The sequence below is a fragment of the Conger conger genome, chromosome 12 (assembly GCF_963514075.1).
Source record: "Conger conger chromosome 12, fConCon1.1, whole genome shotgun sequence".
In the NCBI taxonomy this organism is placed as follows: domain Eukaryota; kingdom Metazoa; phylum Chordata; class Actinopteri; order Anguilliformes; family Congridae; genus Conger; species Conger conger.
The window spans coordinates 31,243,689-31,267,053 of NC_083771.1; the positions used below are offsets into that span (position 1 = coordinate 31,243,689).

At 43.9% G+C, this 23,365-nt stretch overlaps 1 protein-coding gene across 3 annotated transcripts in view; it reads right to left on the minus strand.

Moving 5' to 3' along the window:
* Positions 1-23,365, minus strand: part of LOC133105500 (seizure 6-like protein) — a 46,768-nt gene extending 23,403 nt beyond the window's left edge. For all 3 annotated transcript variants that reach the window (XM_061215638.1, XM_061215639.1, XM_061215637.1), the window contains exon 1: positions 23,039-23,365. In XM_061215638.1, the coding sequence (XP_061071622.1) occupies positions 23,039-23,123 (85 nt within the window). In that variant the 5' untranslated portion in view covers positions 23,124-23,365. The remainder of the gene's footprint in view (positions 1-23,038) is intronic.

The following is a 23,365-nucleotide window of genomic DNA, read 5'->3' on the forward strand; positions in this document are numbered from 1 at the left end:
AAACTGAAAATGGCAGGGTGGAGTTGTTTATGAAGATGGAGAGTTAATGTTAACAGTGGTCAGTCAAAGTACGCAGTTATTTCGGGGTTCGAGGTTCTATGAGGGGGCGCGAGGCACTGGTGTGGGTGCATCGTTTTCCGAGACGTTGCGAGGAGCCTGTCCTTCACAGTCAACGCCGTTAACCGCGCATTCTGATCGACTTGTTAATAACGCCGTTTCTCGGCGCTGATTCAGACAGGCGTGAGTTTTTTTTTCAAGGGAAGCAAGGGATGGAGAGCGATCAAGCGTGACGGAGATCCGAGAGGAGAGATGCGCAGACACGGGCGCTCCCACGCATGCCAAAATGCCATCTCGCGCCACCCGCGCTTAGAGACAGACTTTCCCCCGCCCCGCAATGATTCCCACACTCTCTGCACGTATGTAGTAGCTAGCTATAGCGCATTTGCATTTATGCTGCGTGGGTTTTGTATTCGTTTTTTTTTTTCTTTGCCTTTCTTTCCTTTTTATTTTTTGGTAGAGCACTCGCTTAATACAAAGGCAATTAGAGCAGACGTCTTGAAAGCCAAAGCTGTTACCTTGAGCACTGCTTGCGGAACGAATCAATTCAATAAGTGGGTTACCTGACTTTTGCTTTTGTCTTGCAATTTTATGTCTGCCAACACAGGTTATGTGATAATTATATTTCATTTTATGTTTAACATAAAAGTCTTGACTGGAGACAGAGTTAGACCTAAGTTACAAGCCTACACCACTGCTTCCTCCACTGCTTCAGGTATACTATTCTTACTTCGAATTTCAAAGATGCTAGACTTCTTCATGTTTGATTGCATTTCTGATGATCAAACAACCTCTCACTCCACAGAGCCGTCTATATCCCTTTGTCCTTGGAAGATGTGAGCTCTTTGGGGACTCATTAAAAGAGCAAGCCTACAAACAAACATAAGAGACGACTCAGGATCTGGAAGATGCTGCTTGTAGCACACTGAGCAAATATACTAATCCCTGCCACTAATAGCTACCACCTCCAGCTCAGTGACATAAGAACATAACATTAACATCTCCCACCAACACCATACTGAACCCTACCACTGACATTCAGTTCTCACTACCTCAGGACCCTACCAAACAAAATGACAAGTACATTTGCGGCAAAGTTGTATTTTGACTATGTTGTTCTGCTCTTATTGTCTGAACTTAAAAACACATCCCATGGAAGATAACTAAGAAGTGATTCCGGTCTCAAATAAAATGGAACAAAAATATGTCAGTTTTCATGATATGCAATCATAAAGCCTACATCCATCCATATTAAATGATGTTAGGGGAAAACAAATCTGAATTTACTCAAGACATAAAAACCTTGGTAGTCCTCACTGCAAGTTTATACAATTCTAACAGAAAATAAAATGAGAGCACTTTAGCCACAGTTAAATGAACAGAAAAGCTTAAACATGAGAGACTCCTGAATCATTTATCTTGCTTTCACAGAAGCCTTAATCCTTTCTGAGGGTCGCTGAAACCTAGTCAGGTTTTTTTTTAATACTGAGTGGAGATCTTTTATGAATGTAGTTATTGTACTATTTTGCACCTTGGGTTTTAACTGAAGGGCTGAAATGACAATGCAATTCATTTATACTTTAAATGTATGCTCCTTTTTGCATTTGGTGCTGCAAGCAATTGTTTCTAGCCTACCTAAGTTCTTGAGTCCTGCCAGATCCTTCAATAACATAAAGAATAAGCAGTATTACAGTAAACAATAAACTTGTTTGAAAAAATCGTTATGGAATTCAGGTTTATGAATATTCAATCGTATAAAACCATCCTTTTTTGCATTCCTTCACTGAAGCTACACCTCTTGTTCAGTTTTCATTAATATCACGTAAATTGTTCAGGTTTTCTGAACAATTGGGTCAGTTCAGTTTTTTCAATGTTTTACTGGGTCTGTCAATTCAGTGAAAAAGGGTCCATTGTGAAAATGTTGTGATTACCTGTTTGTAAACGGTGCAAAAATAATGATGGACTGAGATTGCCGGTTCTGATTAACAATTCTTCTCCGAGTAGATTGTATTTGGAATAAAAGGCTGCAATCAGCACATGACACCATCTCACTGATGAAGACACAGAGCCAAAAGTTTGAACCTTTAGCCCTTTTACCTTTAGTCTTTATTGGAAGACACTGGATATTTTTCCGAATGCAGCTACATAATGTGACTGAAATGCCAGTTTTCACTTTGGAACAAAAATCGCTCCAGGAACTTTCCTGCGCGTTCTATAAAAAATCTACTTCAGACCTTACAAAATAAGTTGACCACTGGAAAAACACAGCAGGAATATGTAAAATGCTCATTTACATCGACATTTTCTCTGTTAAACTGAAAAGGCAACACAATGAGAATACGCACTGGCATGCTGGCTGCTGAAGCAGCTTTTAAATCTATTTTATGGATGCTCTACTTTCTGCACACAAGAGGATATCATTTGTTGTACTTGTCTCCCCTGGCATCAAGTCGTGCTCCTCACATAAATGTGTGGTTACTTTTGGATACCCCTTGATTTAATTCACTAGGCCAGCACTGTAGCAAAACATTTATCACCAGAGAGCTCAGTCAAATCCCGGGACAGGAAAAGTGATCCAGAAAAAGATCTCTCCAGAGCACATCTGGACAAAAGCACTTAACAACCCTACACTCATCCTCAATAAAACAAACATTTTCCCACTTATTTACCCTACCCTGACTGCACCTATAAGAACCATAGCACTAATTGTGTGAACAGGAGCTTTTTACTTGCCAGCACATACGTACATTGGAAGCCATCTTGTCATTCCAAAGTTCAAAGCACTTCTGTAAGTCTCTCTGAATAAGAGCATTTGTCAAATGATGTAAATGTGTAATGAGACGATTTCCGGCTTCAGTGAAGCCATAAGCTAATCATAAGCCTTTTGCTTTCCCTTTTCACATTTACAACCGATGTTATAAAGATTTTGTGACATTTTGGTGGTATTTAGTCTTCCTCTTACCGTGGCTTGTGATATTTTCACCCCTGCTCTCTGGAGACTGTTGGTGATGTCACTGACCGTTGTTTTATGGGGTTTTGCTCACAGGTCTTAGGATTTGTCTGTCATCAGCTGCAGTTACCTGTTCTTGGCTGACTTGTATGGTGTTTATTGACTTGTAACCAGCGGCTTCTTTCTTTTTCAAGACTTTCGAAACAGTTGTACTCCAGTTTCTGTGCTAATACATTATTCTGTTCTCTCAGCTTACAGATTGGTTAATTCTCTGGTCTTCATAATAGTGTATGCCTTCTGACTCCAAATGCAATCTCCACAGATGATAACAAAGGCAAAGACTAGAGGCTCACTGCTTTTTTATATGTGAGAAATCCATATAAAGGTAACTGTTAACACCTGTTACTTAATTGGTGGACTCAACACAAAAACAGCTGTTTATGTAAAATGGTCAAACATATGCATGTAAATACCATGAAATGATAGCAGATTGTTGTTGTCTTAAGCATGCAGCAAATAATTAACTCTACTGTTACAATACTTTTGAAGGGCATGGCATTTTGGAAATATGTTTTTTGCATGCTTCACTCATCTGACAACTGCAAAGATCCCACACTGGGCCCCACTATCCCAGGCCATCACAGCCCTGAACAATTACAGCATAAATTTAGTTTGTGGGTGGGGAACATTAAACTTCATGTAAGCGATAACTAAATGGAAATGCTTGAAAGCACTCCAGTCTCCTGACTGAGAAGAGAGAGAGAGAGAGAGAGAGAGAGAGAGAGAGAGCGTGACAGAGAATAGGGGAAGTCTGCGTCAGAGGCACTTCATGGGCCAATTATTTGCGTTCCGCTCATCAACTTAAAATGCTAACTTTCAATGCCTTTTAAAAGTGTAGAGGTGTGCATGCTTCTCTCAAGTCATTAGTGCGTTCAACTTCAGCTCTATGAGCCAATTTGGCTGAATGGACTCACCTTGGGGAACTGAATGGCCAAGAAAATATACTATCATTTAAAATGATTTCTATAAGCTTTGGCAAAATGTACAAATATATTATGTGCCAATGAAGCTACTTGAATTACAGGGATAAAAGCAGATGAGGGCAAGCGCTCGGGAAAAGGAACGTGGCCAAATGACAAGGTAAAAGTATTTCACAAGCCTGTCTTTAACCAATGAGCCACAAACGCACACAAATCCAGCTAAGAACACACAGTTCCTTTTTGTCCTTCAGGCTGCAGGCAAGGCTGGAGGTACACTAACATGGTTTAATAAGCCCTTATTTTCTCTCCCTTTTTAGTAGGCTAAGTGCGAAGTAGGGAAAGTGTACCAAGCCAGAAGCAGGCACGTGTCCGTATGAGAACGTTTTCCTCTGTGATCATCCGTCTGTATGCTATGTCTCCCTGCTCTTCTCCTATCGTATGCCTGGTCCATATTTATTTATAGCAATTGGGTCAGACAGAGCCACCGCAATCTCGCTGAGAACCTCCCTGCATTGCACACGCAGAGAGCTATCTGTTATCGTATGACTGCGCTATTACACCGACCGGCCGGTGTTCTTTTTTCCACACGGGCTATTTATCCCAAACATCCGCCCGAATGCCGCGTGCGGTCAGGCTAACAAGGTCCGCTCAGTGAAAGCGAGTGAGAGCGTCAGGCGGGAGCGAGGACGTGTAATTAGAGCATCTCAGCCGTCCGCCAACGGACTTCAGCCGCCTGATCCCACGCTCCTGACAGTAAAGCGAGGGTATTACTGGCGATCAGGTCATAAGAGTTAAACCTCTTTCTCCCCCTTTCATCTGTGTCTTCACATTAACCGCCCCCCCCCCCCCCCCGCTTTCTTTCTGCTCATCTGTCACCCCCCCACCCAAACCTAGCTACAATCCTCAATTAAATAGTCTTAACACTGCTGCCAGTGTGAATTTCTGGAGGACCCGCATCACAATGTTTTCCAGTCATACTGGCACTATGTTAATATTGTTCAGGTTTGTTTCCTTTGTGTGGCATACACTGATCTATTATTTCAGGAACAGGAAAAACAAAACAAAGAATATGCTAACAATAAAATATAAACAAATTAACTCCAAGCTTAGCTTAGCTTAGCCAACTGTCTTTTTGGGTCAGCGAACCATGCCTGTCCTAACAGCTTGTCTGCCAGAGCAGAGGACTGCATTCTGATTTTAAGCTAGACTGTAGCTTACGGCTAGAGGCAGTACTTTGGATAGAATCTCTCGTATGTGAAATATTACACTCTTAAATGAATGCAAGCTCATTGGCTTCTTGTCATAACGGAAAGAGACAATGCTTTCTAGTCCTAAAATTAGATTCAATTGCACACAAATGCATTCCTAGCCTATGTTTCGATGATGGATGGGATTTCTCTTGTCGCTAACATTCCTGGAAATATTCCTTATCTAAGACTCCTCAGCCATCACACAACGCAACAAACTCATGTCTTTCCTCGACATGAAAGAAAGAGGTCATTTGGACTGCTGGATTACATTCAGTGAATATCAATATGATGACTCTATAGAGGGACTTTTCAGTGAGTTTTGCCCTCCACCTGAATGCATAAGCAGCTGCAGCAGTAGCTTGCTGTTAGGGACGGTGGAGAACATTCACCTTGAAGGCAGTTGTTGTCCTCCATTACTTCTGTTTACAACAAACAGGAAATTACATCTGTCCATTTGCTACGTTTATAGAGTGACACACACACACACACACATACACACACAGAGAAGTGTGTCAGAGAAATATGAAACTGAGACAGAACAACAATCGCTACCAAGAATGGCACCCTCACACTGCGACTCATTAGCAGGGGTTGTGCCTGAATTGATGCCTGTTCTTGTTCATGTTATCAGTAGACAGTCTTGTAGTAATTGCTATAGCTATAATATTCATATCTATATTACATTACATTAATGGCATTTTGGCAGACGCTCTTATCCAGAGCGACGTACAGTTGATTAGACTAAGCAGGAGACAATCCTCCCCTGGAGCAATGCAGGGTTAAGGGCCTTGCTCAAGGGCCCAACGGCTGTGCGGATCTCTTATTGTGGCTACACTGGGGATCGAACCACCGACCTTGTGGGTCCCAGTCATGTACCGTAAGCACTACGCTACAGGCCGCCCTTGATATACACTTTTGCTGAGAGAGAAACAGTATATTGATTGGGATTCGTTTGACACACACACGTACACACTCAGGCTCTTTAATTTACAGAAGGCAATTTCCCTGGTAAATGACAATTAATTAAAAAAGAAAACAGCCATTTTTTCTTGTAGTTGCAATTACGTTTGTAGAATATATTAATCAAGATCACAAAATAAATACAGTAATTTCTCAAGCATGTCAATTCATATTGTAAATTTCAAGGACATAATTACTTTTCGCACTGCAAACGAATGCTCATTATACGCATTATTAGTTCTGGAGCCACAGTTATGGGACTGGCCTTATAACCAGAAAGTTATAAGTTTAAATCTCAGACGGGACATCTTCCATTCAAGATTAAACTTATACTCAGTTCCAGCAGCGAGAAATATTTAGTACAGAAAAAAATAATGCGCTGCATAAAGACATGTGTGTGTAAGTGTATGCTAAAAAATCAAAAGTACTAATGATCACACCATCGACTTTACTCAAACAGGCATTTTGAAAGTACATGGAGCATAGATTTACATTATTGGGGCGGGGGATAATCAATTGGGGCTGAGAGGAAATCTGCTGTTAAATCCAGCTATGGCCAGTTTGGCTTGGCCAGTTTGGGTATGAGCTGGTCATAGCCAAGCTGGTCATGAAGCAGGTCTAACTGGGTATGAGCAGGTCAACCAGCTAGTGCTGGTAGCTTGTCTGATCTGGTAGCCACTCCACCTGGTCAAACCGTATTAAACTGGTATGAACGGCTCAATCAGCTGAACCATGTTGAGCTGGGAGCTGGTCCGAATCGGCCAACCAGTTACCAGCTGTCTCAAAACCTTGAGCAGTTTTTTTTCCAGCAGGGAAGGTGTTCGGCACCATTTTCTGAAGCCGTATTCACCTCCTGGACAAAGGCGCTGGATGGCGAGCAGCCTGGCTCTCCCCCCCGCGCCCACGCCCAGTACGTTCAAGAGCTGCACCGCTGGCACGGCGCCAGAATCAAGGAGCGACCTGAAATTATCATCAGCCGGCCCGACGCCGCCCGGCCTCCAATCTACAAAATGCCAATCTGATTTTCATCCTCTTGTCGAAATGTCAACTACCCCACCTCCCCACACCAAAGCCGCAGCGCTAATAAATCTAATGCAATCTCGTGCCATTGAATTCTCACTCCTGATTACTGATTTGTGCGTAAAAGGACGAGCCCAATTTCGACAGCGTCAGTGAAATGAGGGGCTTCTGCACAACAGTGACAGTTTGTTGGTAAATCACAGAGGCAGGGAAGTTAACTGTTAAGGGCCGTCATTGTGTTCAACGCCAGTGTTTCACAGTTTTGCCGGTTTAATTAAGAACAGCTCGCTTGGTGTCAAACAGTGTAGCTGTACCCAGCTCTTTGCATTCAATAGCTTTTAATGCAAATGAGGAGATTGAGTCATGTTAATTAATTGTGATTAGAATATGAAGCTCAGATATTGGGCTTTTGTCGTTTGCTAAAATGACTTCATGTGAAATGCAAAGGAGCAGCGCATAATCACAGGTGCACTCGAGAGAAAAACCGAATTTGCTCCAAAGGAGGAGAGCAATCCTTATTTAAATCCAAATTATTCAATGTTAATTATGCAAAGCCATCAAATACTCTGGATCATTATCAAACACAGTTATATTTCATATTTTTGTCGCTCAACCGCCACCATTGGTACAGTGGGGAGAGAGAGAGAGGGGGGGAGAGAGAGCAAGATAGAGAAAAGCAGAGAGACAGAGCAAGAGAGGGAGATATTCCTTTATTCTTTACATCACCCTAATCAAGCCTTTGATGGGTCTGCCCATTCTCTGCCTAGCCCCCACTCGCATTTTTTCCCTCTTCCCCTGTCCCTCCTCTGTCCCTACATACATAATCCACCCCCTCTTCCCACCAGTGAAAATGTGTCTCCAGAGACTCACTTATAAGAATGGAACAGAAACTCCAGTCAGAAGCAGCATTAAAGAGGACAGGAATAATAGAGAGTGAGAGAGAGAGAGATTAAGTAAGAGAGAGAGAGAGAGTGAGAGACAGTGACAGAGAGAGATAAATTGAGTTTATGTTTATATTTATACTGTGTATATGTATTTCAATCCCACCCTACTGAGCTGTAATTGGTAACTGAGGGCAACAAATGAATGCAGGTTAGGAATTAAGTGATATGATACTGCATGGTGCCTCATTTCCAAACACCACAGATACCTATTTAACATGCTGTGGCTGGAGAAATCAGGGGAGACACAAGGCCAAGAAGCCAACAAGTAGCTCACAAGCACACACGCAAGGTGCATCAAGAGTGGTTTTCTGGCTATCGGTAGATTCACATGAAAACACCTGCCCTTTGAGAACTAAACCAAGGCTGAGAAACTGAGTCTACACGGACGATGGCAAAATATGGATTCAGCCTAAGCCGTAAAGCTGCTGTTCCACAGGAGCCTGTATGTGAAAACACCCCTCCACTCTGCAATCAGCCCCTGCCTCCTCCATTACCTGTTCATCTTCTCCAGACAAAGAAGCTCCTTGCTCTGTGAACACAAGGTCAGAGCTGTAACCTGTATACGCTGTGATAACCTTGGCTGTCAGACTGCGGAGGCAACCGCCAGCGACGCAGGAGGAATTTGATTAAACTATGCGTGAAAGCTGTCGCCCCCCCCCCCCCCCCACAGGGGCAGCGTTCTGGCCCTAAATGTACCGCGTCTTAGAGGAAGCATTTAAATCAAACAGAGTGACTCAAGTGTTTCATGAATAGGAGGCAGAACAGTCTAATGCACAGAGACAGAGTGGATGGGGGGGGGGGGGGGGGGAGATCTGCCCGTATAAAGGGCTCGTAAAAAAAAAAAATCCGTCCACAATGCCACACACACACACACAAGCACGCTCATGCAGACACAAGCGAGCGTGCACACACACCCACACCCACACACACACCCTCACAATTGTACTGCATCACTCATCACACCTCCCTCTATCCCCCTCTTTCCACACCTTACTCCATTAACACTATTAGCACCATGTCTGACTGACTCATTAGTAGTGTGAAGACTCAAAGGGAGGGAGAGAGGGAGAGAGAGAGAGAGAGAGAGAGAGAGAGAGATAGGGCAGAAAAAGGGCAGAGAGGGGAAAGAAGGGAATGAGGTAGAGGAAGAGGATGGGGACATAATGGAGGAATGAGAAAGAGAATAGGAGGATGTAAATGGGAGGACGACAAAGACAGCCAGGAAGGATGAGAAAGAACAGGAGACAGAGGCAGCATTTAGCCTGGGATTGTCTTAAATTGTTGATTTATTGATTGTTTCTCCTGACTAGAAAGCATGGATCCTGCTAGAGATGCTACTAACAACACAACTTTATTTCAAGACCTGTGTTTGTGTTCGTGTGTGTGTTTGTGGCACAAACAGGTTTTCAGTGGTAGCCAGAGAATGTGTGGTCTCTTGGTATGTGTAGTGCGTGCTCACCCATTTCCTTACTGACAAACAGATACTGACAAGACATGTTCAGACTATTGCACATTGTCTTTTACTTACAGTGAGGACTCTGATGTCTTAGCATTTCATTATTCTTATACAGGCTTTATTTTCTCATCCATTTCAAGTAACAGGCAAATTTGTGATGATGTCTAAAAATGAAAAAATGTAATATGGACTGAAACACATTACTCAAAGATAAGGGTGATTGGCTTAATTAATAGCTATATAAATAGCTCCATTAATTCCTGCGTAGATGTAATGCCCTGCTTAAACAGTGACTGTGAATATCGTTGGAATTAAATGTAGCTTCATTTCTGAGTTTGACACACAAATAGAAAGCTTCCTTTATCACTTGTATGCTGCCAAAAGTTACATGGCTCAGTGATTGATGCAGTTTATTATAAACACCAGATTTCTGCTCTTCTAAATCTCAATGGGAGATGAAATACAAATTTGTTCTTAACTATTTGTAGCCTAATGGCATATACCTGGTCACCCAAACTCTGTAGGGTCTACATTTTTCATTGGATTCATTAATTTAATACAATTTTTGAATTCAATAAAATCAACCAGTTCAGACACAATGGAAGTTAATGAAAGACACAGTGAGTTAATTGTGTAAAGAGCTGATTTGGGTAATCAACCGATGTAGGTGATCAATTAAGTGCTGAGCAACATCAAAAACAGCACTTTCTACAGGGCCAGTGCTGCTGTAGCCGGACTGAACTGAACTGAACTGAACCGAACCGAACTGAACTGAACTGAACTGAACTGAACTGAACTGACCTGAAGCTCAACTGGAGAACTGGAGTGGTGCAGAGGTTAGAGCAGAGGTGGCCAAAGAGGGCCTGTTTCTGGTTTCCATACCAACTGCCGGCTGTAATTACTTAATTAGCCCTAACATTGAGCCACCTGAAATTTTAGCTACATTTCATGATAAGACCATAAATGACAGCCGGAAATTGTTCTTGTGTCCCTTCATAAAAACGTTTTACTGTGATCTAATCCACAAGTGAACCAGTGTTGGTGTATACAGCCAATTATAGCTCATTTAGCCAGGGTAATTGGTGGAAACAAAGAGCTGCAGACACACCGGCCCTCCAGGACTGGAATTGCCCACCCCTGGGTTAGAGCAAACTCTAACAAGTGGTTTTGTCTCTTAGTCCGCGGTGCAGTCCTGTAGAACAGGCCCGCCGGAAAATCCCACCAGAACGGCCCCATTACATCAAGCCAACTGGTGGCGATTCAGCGGATTAGCAATTCGTCATGACAAATGAGCCTTTTACAATCACTCAGGACTGACATGTTGCATCAAGCCTCTGAGCCCTGGTGGGTCCTTACACTGAGTCTGCGGGAGAGGAGCAGGACGAAGGCGTCCGAGCAGGAGGAATGATTACTTAAATCTTGCTTTTCATGGTTCCGTCCTTTCTTTCTCTTTTCATGAATTGTGGACAAATAAGGCTGATGTAATTTACAACTAATTCCAAATGTTTTCTTGGAATCTCTCAGAAAGCGCCAGAGCTGGAGCGAGAGATAATGATTATGTTTTTACGACTTTTCCTTCATGGGGTTATCAGGGCTTCCTTCAGTCAGTGCCAATAGCCCATCTCCCTTATCGTCCTTACAAATGTTACATCATTTTTATTTTCCTAAAACAAAGGCTGAGTTGATTCGAGGGCCACAATTAACATTTTGACATTGGAAATGGTGCCAAGACTTGTACAGACTTTGGCATAACAGCAGACACATTACCAACGCACAGACGCACGCGCACACACACACACACACACACACACACACACAGATACAGTTATTACCAATATCGTAGATGCAAGGGACCCCTATTTTTGAAATGCCTACTTGCGCTATTCTGAGCTATTTCTAATTATTTATTAAACATTAATCAATAGTTATTTTCAGCAGCATTTAATACACAAGGCAGATCTTGCACAGGATACAAAACACAAGACAGAAAGGCCACATATCCTAAAAATGGAATCCTAAAACAAACCCAATCACTCTAACAGTAAAAAAAATACCCAAGCCAAAAATACAAATAAAATAATAATAACAATAATTATTATTGTTATTTTTATTCTTTAGAAATGGTGTGTGTGTGTGGGGAGGGGGGGGCGGAGGGTGGGGGGGCTGCATTAATAAAATACAGCCATAACAATGGGTAGGAGATATTAATTCCCCATCAGATTCTGTTCCACTTGTACACCGTAGACATCGATTTTCTCCAGAACTCAAAGGAGAGGCTTCCTCACGGTTCCCGTTTCTCTCACAGAGCTTCACCGCATTGTATTTCCTCTCCGCAACCCTCCCGAATTCAGCGGGGAGAACGCGGACTGCCAGCTCGCGTCTCCGTACGCAGCGGCGTCGCCGGAACGCCAGCTGCACCTCTCCCTCCGACGGTTCCTCTTACAGGAGCGCTGGTGGAGGCGCAGAGCAGGCCCCTCGGCTTCCTGTGGAAGCGCATCTGCTGAAGCGGGGCGCGGTCCGCCCGGATCCTCCAGCCCCCCAACGGGCCGGCTGACGGACCCGGCGCTCCCAGAACCGTGCCACGGGCCCGGGTGATGGACTCATCTCTGCACAGTGATTTTCTCTGGACCTTTCTCTGGCCTGGCACTGGCTGCCATCCTGCTCCATTGGGTTCTGGACTCTTTGTTTTCATACAGCAAGCGCCATGATTGTTCTTCATTTGTATTGTAATCAAACAATTGGCATGTGTTTAAAGTGCAGATTTTGGTAGAAAATCTGGTCGTCTTTGCTAGGAAGCAGAGACTAGATCGTACGTAGATTGTCCAGCAGATAGTGAATCCATCTCAGTCTCCAGACATGCCATCAAAAACCTGTGGTCTGAACTGAGGGGGGTCCATAAGCCAAGGATATCAATGATTCAGAAAAATTCTGCATGGAGGTCATAAATCCCTCAAAATGTGTTCTTTAACCTTATCACAAAGTATAGGGAAAGACTCATGGCTGTCATGTTTGCCAGGGGTGTTTGCACAAAGTATTAAACCAGGGGTGCAAATAACTGTTATTTGTTTTATCTGAACAATGAGACTTTGGTAGTTTGATCATTGATAAAGCACACTACTTTACACATGTTGGAAAATAAAGCTTATGTCAATAGCTATCATTTTTTAGTTCACAGTATTTCTTGTGCATATTTATAAAGGGTACCAATAATTCTGGAGCCCACTGCATGAAAACAAAAGTAGTCCTACATTATCAGAAATAAAGTGACAGCGGAGGTACATTTTTGTTCTTGAAGGGTCAAACTAAGATCTCTTTAAAGTACTTCTTGGCAAACTGTAACCTGGGCATCCTGTTTTTGTGGCTAGTGGTTAACTAGTGGTTTGTATCTTGTAGTGTAGCCCCTGTAGTTATGTTCTTTGGCAGACAGTAGTCACTGACACACCCAATGCCCAAATAGTGTTTCTGACCTGCCAGACAGGTGTTAGGCAGTGTTTCATCCTTATGGTGAGAATTCTTCGGTCAAGGACTTCCTTGGCCAAGCAGGCAGTTGGTGATCTGAGCAGTGCTCTTTCTTCATAATGATATTTTTGGTAAACTGGTCTGGCTCTTTTTTTTTCTTATTTCCCAGCCCCAGAATGGCTTCCTTTATTTTCCTTGACACAATTCTGGTCCTCATGTTGACAAATGGCAATAACAGACTCCAAAGGCAGCCTAGAATCAAGACTAGATACTGAAAGCTCTCTTATGCCTGCACTAACGAAGAAGTTGACCACACCAGACTAATCAGAAACGCTCTAGGATTATAACTGTGTACTTGGACTATGTATCCTGGGATTATAACCTTGTTCTTGGGCTATAATTCTTGGTTCTATATTTTGGTCTCTGTTAAAATTGCACATATTTACAATACCACTGAGAGTAAAATAACACATATAATTAATAAAAACTACTAAATAGATAGTGCTCAGAGAGAAACCGCACAGCTGCACACTTCCCTCTTCTAGAAGCTCAAACTGCACACAGGTTATATCAATTATCCCATTACCTTCACAGTCCGTCATCCAGCTGAAAGATATTCAAACTGCTCATTAACAGACTGACTGAGATATTCTTAACTGTTTTTTCATGGGATAACGATCCTGCCATGAACTGGATACTTCACATAACACAAAGCAAAGTTAACAATTGACATTGAAGAATGAAGATAATTTCTTAAAAACTGACAAGCCTTTTGTAATGCAAGAAAGAGGCTAGAATCCTTTGTTCAAGGTTCCTGAACTCTATGCGTGCCCTGCGTCCATAAGACTAGGTTCTGGTCTCCACAGCCCTGGTCTTTGTGTTAACAATACATGCCTTTCTGCTCTTGACTATGTCTTGTGGATCCACAGTTACAGTATACATTGTGTCTAGACTGTCAGTGTTCCAATGTTCTAGACTGCATCATGCGTGTCCAGATTGTGACCTCACTATCCTGCCTCTGCAGGTCTAGCTTGTGACCTCACTATCCTGCCTCTGCAGGTCTAGATTGTGACCTCACTGCCCTGCCTCTGCAGGTCTAGATTGTGACCTCACTATCCTGCCTCTCCAGGTCTAGATTGTGACCTCACTGCCCTGCCTCTGCAGGTCTAGATTGTGACCTCACTATCCTGCCTCTGCAGGTCCAGATTGTGACCTCACTATCCTGCCTCTGCAGGTCTAGATTGTGACCTCACTGCCCTGCCTCTGCAGGTCTAGATTGTGACCTCACTATCCTGCGTCTGCAGGTCCAGATTGTGACCTCACTATCCTGCCTCTGCAGGTCTAGATTGTGACCTCACTGCCCTGCCTCTGCAGGTCTAGATTATGACATCACTGCTCTGCCTCTGCAGGTCTAGATTGTGACCGCACTGCCCTGGCTCTGCAGGTCTAGATTATGACCTCACTGCCCTGCCTCTGCAGGTCTAGATTGTGACCTCACTGCCCTGCCTCTGCAGGTCTACGTCGTGGCCTCAGTGTTGTGGGGCAGTGGGTCCCAGCTGAGCTCTTGGTTCCCAGGGCAATGGCTGGTTCCCTCACAGGGAACAGATGGCACTCCGCCGCCCGCCTTCCCCCCGCTCCTGCAGTCGCTCACAGGTGCGAGCAGTCTGTCAGCGCAGCTGTGCCAATCTCCCTCCCTCCCTCAATCCTTCTTCCTCTCGCCTCTCCTCAATCTATCTTTCCTTCTGTCCCTCTCTATCACCTTCTTCATTTTCTCCACGTCGATTTCCCCCCCACCCCATAACCCGCCCCCCAGCCTCACCACCACAGCAGGCACAACATATTGCGAGTGTTGACCTTGGAGTTGAGTCTTGGCCACAATGAGCTCGATGTAATTTTATCAATATATTTAGGTGTGATGTGACATGCATGGAAGATTGCATACTCTAAAACAATCTTCATCTATATACATTTGTCATTTATTGTATGACATTCTGGCATATTGTAAAATATAGCCCTCCTGTAGCGTATGATTTTGCCAGCTAGAAGACGACCATGTGTGGAGGCTGACTGACTGGTACTGTAGCTCTTGATGAATCTTGCTCATATTTAATGATGTTTGTGTTGCACTTATAGACCAAGACTGATTTATCGAGCAAGCCAGATAGCCAACCTGTTAACCACATAATGTGTCACACTCAATAAGTTGGATGCATTTTGCAGGACTGCCAGTAAATTGCATCCCTATTTTGCACGTGGCAAACTATAAGCTGCTATGTCCAGTACATTACAATAAACGCTGTGCCGAGAAAGGCAAACGGATGCACAGCTATGCGGTACACTGATGTCAGATTGAGGTAATGGTTCTATAAGTAGGTATGCATAGCTCGCAAAACAATTCACAGATACAAGAAAATATTCTTCACAAAAATCATCCTTGTCGATGAGTATCTGCGCTTTTGCATGTGTGTGTGTGTGTGCATTCACTATTGACATAGGCGTTCCCATGACAACCCTATTCTTCATGTGAAAGTCATTCTTTTATTTTACCATTCTCCATAGTTCATGAGCTTACAAACTATTTATTTGATATATATTTTATTTAATTTTGGTTTTTACATCTGACATTTTAAACGGCTCTGGTCTCTGCGCTTGCCCCTGGTGGCTGTAGCAGATGCTTTGTAGAGGCAGAGGTCTCCCTGTTGTCTCTTTTCCCTGAACCGGACATCCTTTATGTTACCCATCAAGAAAATAAGGTGGGGAGGGGTGGGGGGGAGAACAGGACTTCTGAAATCTGGTGGGAATATGCCCTCTATTTCCGAGTATTTGGAGCAGAATAACAAGAAATGAATCTCGACCTCTGGGGCGACACAGACAGCAAAGCCTTTTTTCCTCTCTGGCACACTCCTCCTCCTCCTCCTCCTCCTCCCTTCGCCTCCCCCCCTCCCTCCCTCCCTCCGGCTGTGGAAGTGAAGAGGGGAGGAGTGTGACCGGTGTGTCAATGACTGCTGACCACACAGAGACACTGAGCCTGCTCTGTCTCTCTGCCAAGGAGGACCCCGCCCCTCCCCGGTTCATTCAGACTCCTAACCGCACCGGGGCCAGACAGCATGTCAGGGGAGCGGCCCAGCCCTCACACAGACCCCGCAACGGAGACTGAGCGCTCTGTTCCCTTTCCTAGCCTCTCCTCTCTGCGACACGCCATCCCATAACCCCCCCCCCCTGCTACCGCCATGCATGCCCCAGCAACTAACTGAAGGGCCGGCGAGATTCGCCAAATGGCGGCACCATGGCGAGAGAGAAAGAGAGGCAGTCTGCCCGCCCCTGCTTTTAAGGCGGTTGCAGCGAAGACTGGCTGCCGGCAGGCCGAAAGAGAGGTATTAAGGTGAAAGGACATTTCATCCAATGACATTTCTTCACAATCACAATCACAATGTTCAACGACCAATGAAAACATTATAGATATTTATTTCATATTTATACAGCATATTTTGTTAACAGTTGCCATTTAATTAAGCAGAAAATACAATTATGTTGCTCCTAAAATCCCATGTTTTTTTGTGTTTTTCTTCAATCCATAAACAGTACATGTAAGGTTAAATTTTAACAATATATTCTGTTCTCAATAACGTTATAAACCAGATGGGAATCTCCCCCAACAAAAACATTTCATAAATTCAGCAAGTTATTGCATCATTTCAGACAGGCAAACTTCTATTAAAATCACCCCAGCCAGCAACCAGAATTGATTGACACTGGTGAAATATCCTTGCACTGTATATTAAGCAGTTTTCTGTCAAAGATGAAAATTGAGGGGGGGGGGGCACCTTGCCTGCATTATTCATATTTTTGCAATGGCTGTGTTCATAATTCACCAGAGGTTCGTCAACTATTCTGTTAATTATAAAAGATGTAAATTCTGCACCAGTGTTGTTTTTACATTACATAAATGCAAGTTATATAGTATTTACCAACCCTGACTTCATTAACTGAAGATGAGTGTCTCTTTCTCATGTGCAACCTTTTCTTCATGTTATTGGCCTTACAGAAATAGAATATGTTGCAATATATTGTGAATGTATAGTAATGTACATATAGTGTATAGCGTTTTACACATATAAAAAATAATGCATTACCCTTTTTCAAATATTGAAATATGGCAATATCTGAATGTGACAATAATTTATTTATTTGCCTATATTGGGTTGTAAGTGTTGCAATATCTTGATAAAAAGTATTTTCTTTCAATATTATCTTTAGTTATTGTTTAACATGAGAGGCCATTGTTTTTTCCACAGAAACTCACTATGCTTACAGCTACTGCTGTTATTAGGAACAGAACACACTTTTATTTTTGTGCACAACATTAGTCAAATGATGTGGCTTGGGGCAGTCACTTCACAGAGGTTCTCTCTGAAGAGGATCCACAGGAAGAGGATTGTGATTTGCATAAGACTTTTTTGGAATCGTGGAGTCTCAACACTGCATTGGCCCATCGTACACAGAAATGTTCCTTTTCCCAGGGAGTGACGGTGGTTTTGGCTAATTAAGCCGGGGGGTCGATTAGATGCGCAGACAGAGACAGCCAAGGAATTTAGCCAGGAAGTCCCGCGCCAAGGATATTTAAACTCTAAGCTTGGTTTTAAATTAAAATCCACAATTAAGTAATCTCCAATAGCACAGTGACCCCACAGCTACACTTGAACCCAGAGTAAAGAGCACCTTGCCCCTGGCATGTAACATATCTACAAACACTGGGAAGCAAAATGGGTTGGACTGACCAATCACAGAAACACCCGGCAGAATCTGGATTGGCTGAGTCCAATATCAGGGTATCCCATCTGACGAAAAACATGCCCCAGACAGAGCAGTTATGCAGCTAATCTGCACGCATGGTTAAAAAAAACATCTAAAAAGATTAAAAGATAATCTTTGCAATAAGATAGCTGCATAGACGAGGCCAAAGAATTCAGTGCGATGAGATCTTGCTGAAAGCTCGTTCGTGTGTTTCAGCTGAAGTGGGCTGGCAACGTCGGCACTCTTGAAGTGAAGCTAATGCGAACTGTTGACCACACGGCACGCACCGACGGAGCCGTGAAGCGCCCACTAACCCGAGTGGGATTTGCAGCCCACCTGCCCGACCTGGGCGATTGGACGGGACTGTATAACCCGTCACAGCTGCCTCCTCGTCGTGCTCACACCTATGGAGACACGGGCTGCTGGAGGATTCAAGGGGAAGTCAGCAAGCGTGAACGGAACTTGCCGTTGAATTCTGTCACGCGTTGTCTCGCAAACGAGACTGGGAACAAACCGGGAAATATCAGGGCCAGCAACAGAAGAAGAAGACAAAGGTCAATAAATCGTAAAACGGTCGATCTCTTTCAGTCATTTTCCCCAAAAATAATTTGTTCATGTTGAAGCAACAAGCTTAAGCGCCAGTTTCTCTCCCAGTGGCCTGTAGCCACAGGCACACACACAGACACAGACACACACACACACAAAAGCATATCACTGGTTATGAAGATAGGGCTTTGCAGTTATACCACAAAATCCTGCCTCCAACTCCACCAATTCAATTTCAAGAGCCAAGTGATTGCTTCTGAAATGAGTGCGATACACCATGCCAAGCAGTGCAGCACTGGGCTGCCTGGTAGCGTATCCAGGGACACACTAGTCATTTGTACAGTAATGCACCCCAAAATCCTGAATCAGATCCTGGCCGAGACGACGGCCCTGCAGGGCAGCGCATAATTAGCAATAGCATCACCCAAGAGGGAGGGTTTCAGTAGGCAAGGAACTCCCCACCTTGCTTTAAAAGAGCAGCTGTTATGTTACGGCAGTAATGAGATGGACCTTGTTCACGGACGTTAGAAGCCTTCATTTGAGCTTCCCATGGTGGGATCAATAAAGTAACATTATCCGGTATGGCACTGTACAGTATTGTATTGTACTGTGGATTTGGGTTTTCTGAGAGAAATTATCCCCCCGTTAACGATCCGCTGTGCTTTCCCCGGAACACTTAAACAGCCTTGAGTTTCACTAAGAGAACAAGGCAGGCTCAATTATTATACCATTATTTGTATTATCATTATTTCATATTAATGCGTTTAAGAACTGTATGTTTTACCTTCCTTTTGTATTACTTTTACCTCCATTTGTAATAACACTGCTTTTTTTAATTACAAAAGGCACACATGGTATGCATAGCACTGCAGAATATTAGTAGTAGCAGCAGCAGTAGCAGTAGTAGTAGTAGTACTAGTAGCAGTAGTAGCAGTAGCAGTAGTAGTAGCAGCAGCAGCAGCAGTAGTAGTAGCAGCAGCAGTAGAAGCAGTAGAAGCAGTAGTAGTAGCAGCAGCAGCAGTAGTAGTAGCAGCAGCAGCAGTAGTAGTAGCAGCAGCAGCAGTAGAAGCAGTAGTAGTAATAGCAGCAGCAGCAGTAGCAGTAGCAGTAGCAGTAGCAGTAGCAGTAGTAGTAGTAGTAGCAGCAGCAGCAGTACTAGTAGTAGTGGTAGTGGTAGATAAATAAAAGGGACAAAAAATGTTTAAATGGAGCTGGCTTTGATTTGCTGTGTCACTGACTTGCTGACATGGGGGGAGAAACTCAGAGGCTTTCAGGTTAGTGAGACCTCATCAATTATTCCTCACCAGCCACTGCAGGATCCCTCGTCCTCTATTCAATCTAGCCAAAATCAGCTTTGCCTGAACCTTACCTTCAAAAAAGGAATAATGAAAAAGACTTTCACTCGACTTCCCACACTGTGACGATGACTTTAGCCGCCTCTGAAGTGAACTGAAATTACTGTGCAGGAAATATGAAAACATGACCACTGTTTACTGCACATTCAGAACAATGGAAGGCATTTTTTTAAATGCTCATTTGCTCAGGGTGTTTTGAAGCACCCAATCAATGTCAGTTCAATATGACAGGGCTTTCAATCAAGATGCAAGCTGTCAAATACTGATTTAAAAAAAACATGGACCCATGACTCAAGGTATATTTTGCTTTGTAAATTGTTTTGACAATGTCTTATTCATTTATTTCATATAAAATTCTTCCGACCAATATACTTTCCAATAATTTAACTATTATAATATTGATAATTAGATTTCATGTCGATGGAGTGCAGGTCTTCAATGACTGGAGCTCACAGTCTTTTAGCACAGGAAGGATCTGAACAATTGACTGTGTGAGCAGTCAATCTCCACCCCTCTTCTCCAAGCCAACCCACATATAAACATAAGAATTAGGGCTGGAATTATGAGCAGAAAGGAAAGGACTAGCAAGTTAACCACGGCCAAAAAAGTTCCTTTTCTTCTACGCGTTTATTAGCGCTAACTCCCCTTCTGACAGCACACCTTCCTTCCCAGGGGACAGACAGCTGTCAAAACATGCCGGGTCCCGATCAGATCGGCTTTCAATCAACAGCTCAAATCAAAGCCCATTAATTAGGAGTGTTGCAGAGTGAAATTCAGCAGCCTCGGCCGGTCCTAAAGACCAGCAATGGGACGGAGTTTGTCGGATTTCCGGAGACGTGCATATATCCACACAAACCACATCCTTCTATGTGGTGTCCCTCTATCCCTCCCCACCGTGTCCTCCTCCTCCACCCCCACCCCCAAACACCACCCTCAGTGGCACCTGTGTTTGCTGTCTGGAAAGATAAATGGGAAACACAATTCCTCCCCTGCGGCAATTACCCTGGCTTAAAATAGCCCTTACCGGCATGACTGGCTTGCTCTAGCAGGTCAAAGCTTTCAAAAACAACAAAAATGCTAATGTGACATTAGAAATATGTGTCCGATGAGAGAGAAAGGATTTACTGGCCAAGCTTAGACAGCCTTATCTGGCTTTTCTCTTCGATTTGAATATTGGGATTGAGCACAGGAAAAACAGAGACGGTTCACACAATGTGAAGGGAGAGATGGAATCTACCGGAGTGAGTTGCAGTTCAGATGACCTTGTCTCTCGGGGGAAGGTCCTGCATCTGTGAAAAAGATTGCCCTATGCAAGGCTGTGTCCTTGATGCTCTCCATACAGGTGAACACAGTCAACAACAGTGGAGTGTCTGGTGTACCCAGGTACATCTTCACTGAATTATAATGGTGGTGTCCTAACACTTTCAAGGAAGCCACACCGTTGTAAGCAAGGAAAGGGTTTGCAGCACCTAAGAATCCCCATAGCTTAACGCTCTGTTTGTTTTTCTTCGCTCAGCAGCTATCAACACCACCAAGTTGTCCCTGGAGTAATTCTCTGCGAGTTAAAAGTACTGTATAACGTCAGACCAGAGGGATTTTCAGAAATCAGGCCTCAATTGCTGCGTGCCATGTTGTCTCGGGGGTTTTTCCACAAAGAAACCATGTCTTTCACGAGTTAGCCACTTCTTTAAGACTAGGCATTTTTGGCAATGACTTCAAATAATAAAACCTGCTTGCCAAAAAAGCAGACCCCTGTTTCCCACAGTCTGTACCCTCTGCTCAATTTGTCTCACAAAGCCTGGCCACGCTGCGCTCGGATACAATAATGGCTCTGTAATTAGGGAACGGAGCAGCATGATAGCAGAGATAGCCGCGGGATCACGCTCTTTCCTGAAAACGGAAGGCTATGTGGGAAAATTCCTGCTGCAACATTTCCGTAAACCCTCGAGCACATTGTTAGCAACTGCGGCTAAATAACAATAGGTGTGAGCGCTCTGGAGTTCTGAAACGAGGGCAGTCCAGTCGCGCACGCCGTTGACTGGGGTTCATGCTACCTTTACCCCAACCAAACGCCATCCACCTGAGAGAACTGATTTTACAAGGGGATGGGGGAATGATGACTGTGCGAGGAAGGGTGGATGTTGTTCGGCGACTATGACAGTTCCTTAGAAACCCATGGTCTTTCTCGAACAGATTTAATTATGCAAGCGTGGCTTTCCAGGAGACAACAAGAGAGCGTGGAGAATCATGCTTCCTGATTCCCACCATAGATTATTTCCACCATTTCGAGGAGATTATAACATGAAGATACTTTGCAAATGTGAACGGTGCTGTAGCCTACGAATCTACGTGACATTTTTCAACACAAAGTTATGCGGGATGACACTGAAAAAGACAAGCAAACCAGAGACGTTATGCCACAGGCTTGCCACTCTACTTCTTCAGTCCCTACAAAGAAAATACAAAACTGATGGGCCAGACCATGACAAAAGGGACACAATAAAAACATTTCCGTCGTATTAAATAAAAACCTAAGCACACCTCTTCTCTCCCCCGAGGTTCGTGAACACCAAATACCAATGCACATTAAAACACCAAGACGCACCGAACGGAAACGCAGCTCGAACATTAGGCTAAATCTCACGACACGTTGCGTCCCCTTATTTAATTAAATGAGCGCAATGAAATGTGGAAAAAAGGTCCATGTCCGGTATCTCATTGGCGGTCTATTCGTGTGGGTCGATATGTGATTTATCATTCATTTAGCCCTCCTCTCACGGCACACACTCACTTGCACAAAGGCACGGGAGCAGTTATACCCCGCAGTAGGATACTCGCTGTTATTGATGCGCGCATCCTGCTGCAGACCAGCACAGATAGCAAACGTCGTCCGCTTTGCAGCAGCGCTTAACGATCGCAAAACCTTAAGATCACCTAAAAATAAAACAGTCCTAAAGCAAATGTTATTTTCTGGCGACTTATTTGCGTACCACGATATCGAGTGGCTCCCAGCCGAGTGGCTCCCTCCTAGTTAACGGTGAGAGAGAAACTCTACACTTGTCTATGTCTCCACAGATTGGAAGAGACAATTCCTGTCAGATTCCAGTGCTATTATTTAATCAAAGTGAATAGTAAAACTCATATCGAGCTCCGTCGACAACAGCAAAAAGTGAATTTCCAATGAACAAAAAGCCTGGGGTAAAGTCACCACCTGCGCGGACCTTGAATACAAAGTTAATTCTACTATTCATTACAGCTTGTTCTTACCTTGTGCTGAACTGAATCCCCACAGTGTCCCCATCGCAAGGAAAGCACCGAGAACCCCGGTTTGAAAAGAGTGTATCGTCAGCATGGTCAAACCCAGTCTCCAGTCTCCAGTTCGAAACGTTCAGGGGGAACGCGTGACTGTAAAATCCACAATATCTTATCTATCGGGACGACCGAGTCGGTCGCTGTCACTGCAGCCGTGGATAGCGGTGGTACGGACAGCCGCTGATTTCGGTTGTTAACTGCGCGCTGTGTTTCAATGTTCTTCTCTCCGTTCTTTGCCTGTCATCCCTCTCCTCGCCTGAACTCCGCAGTATGCGCGTTCCT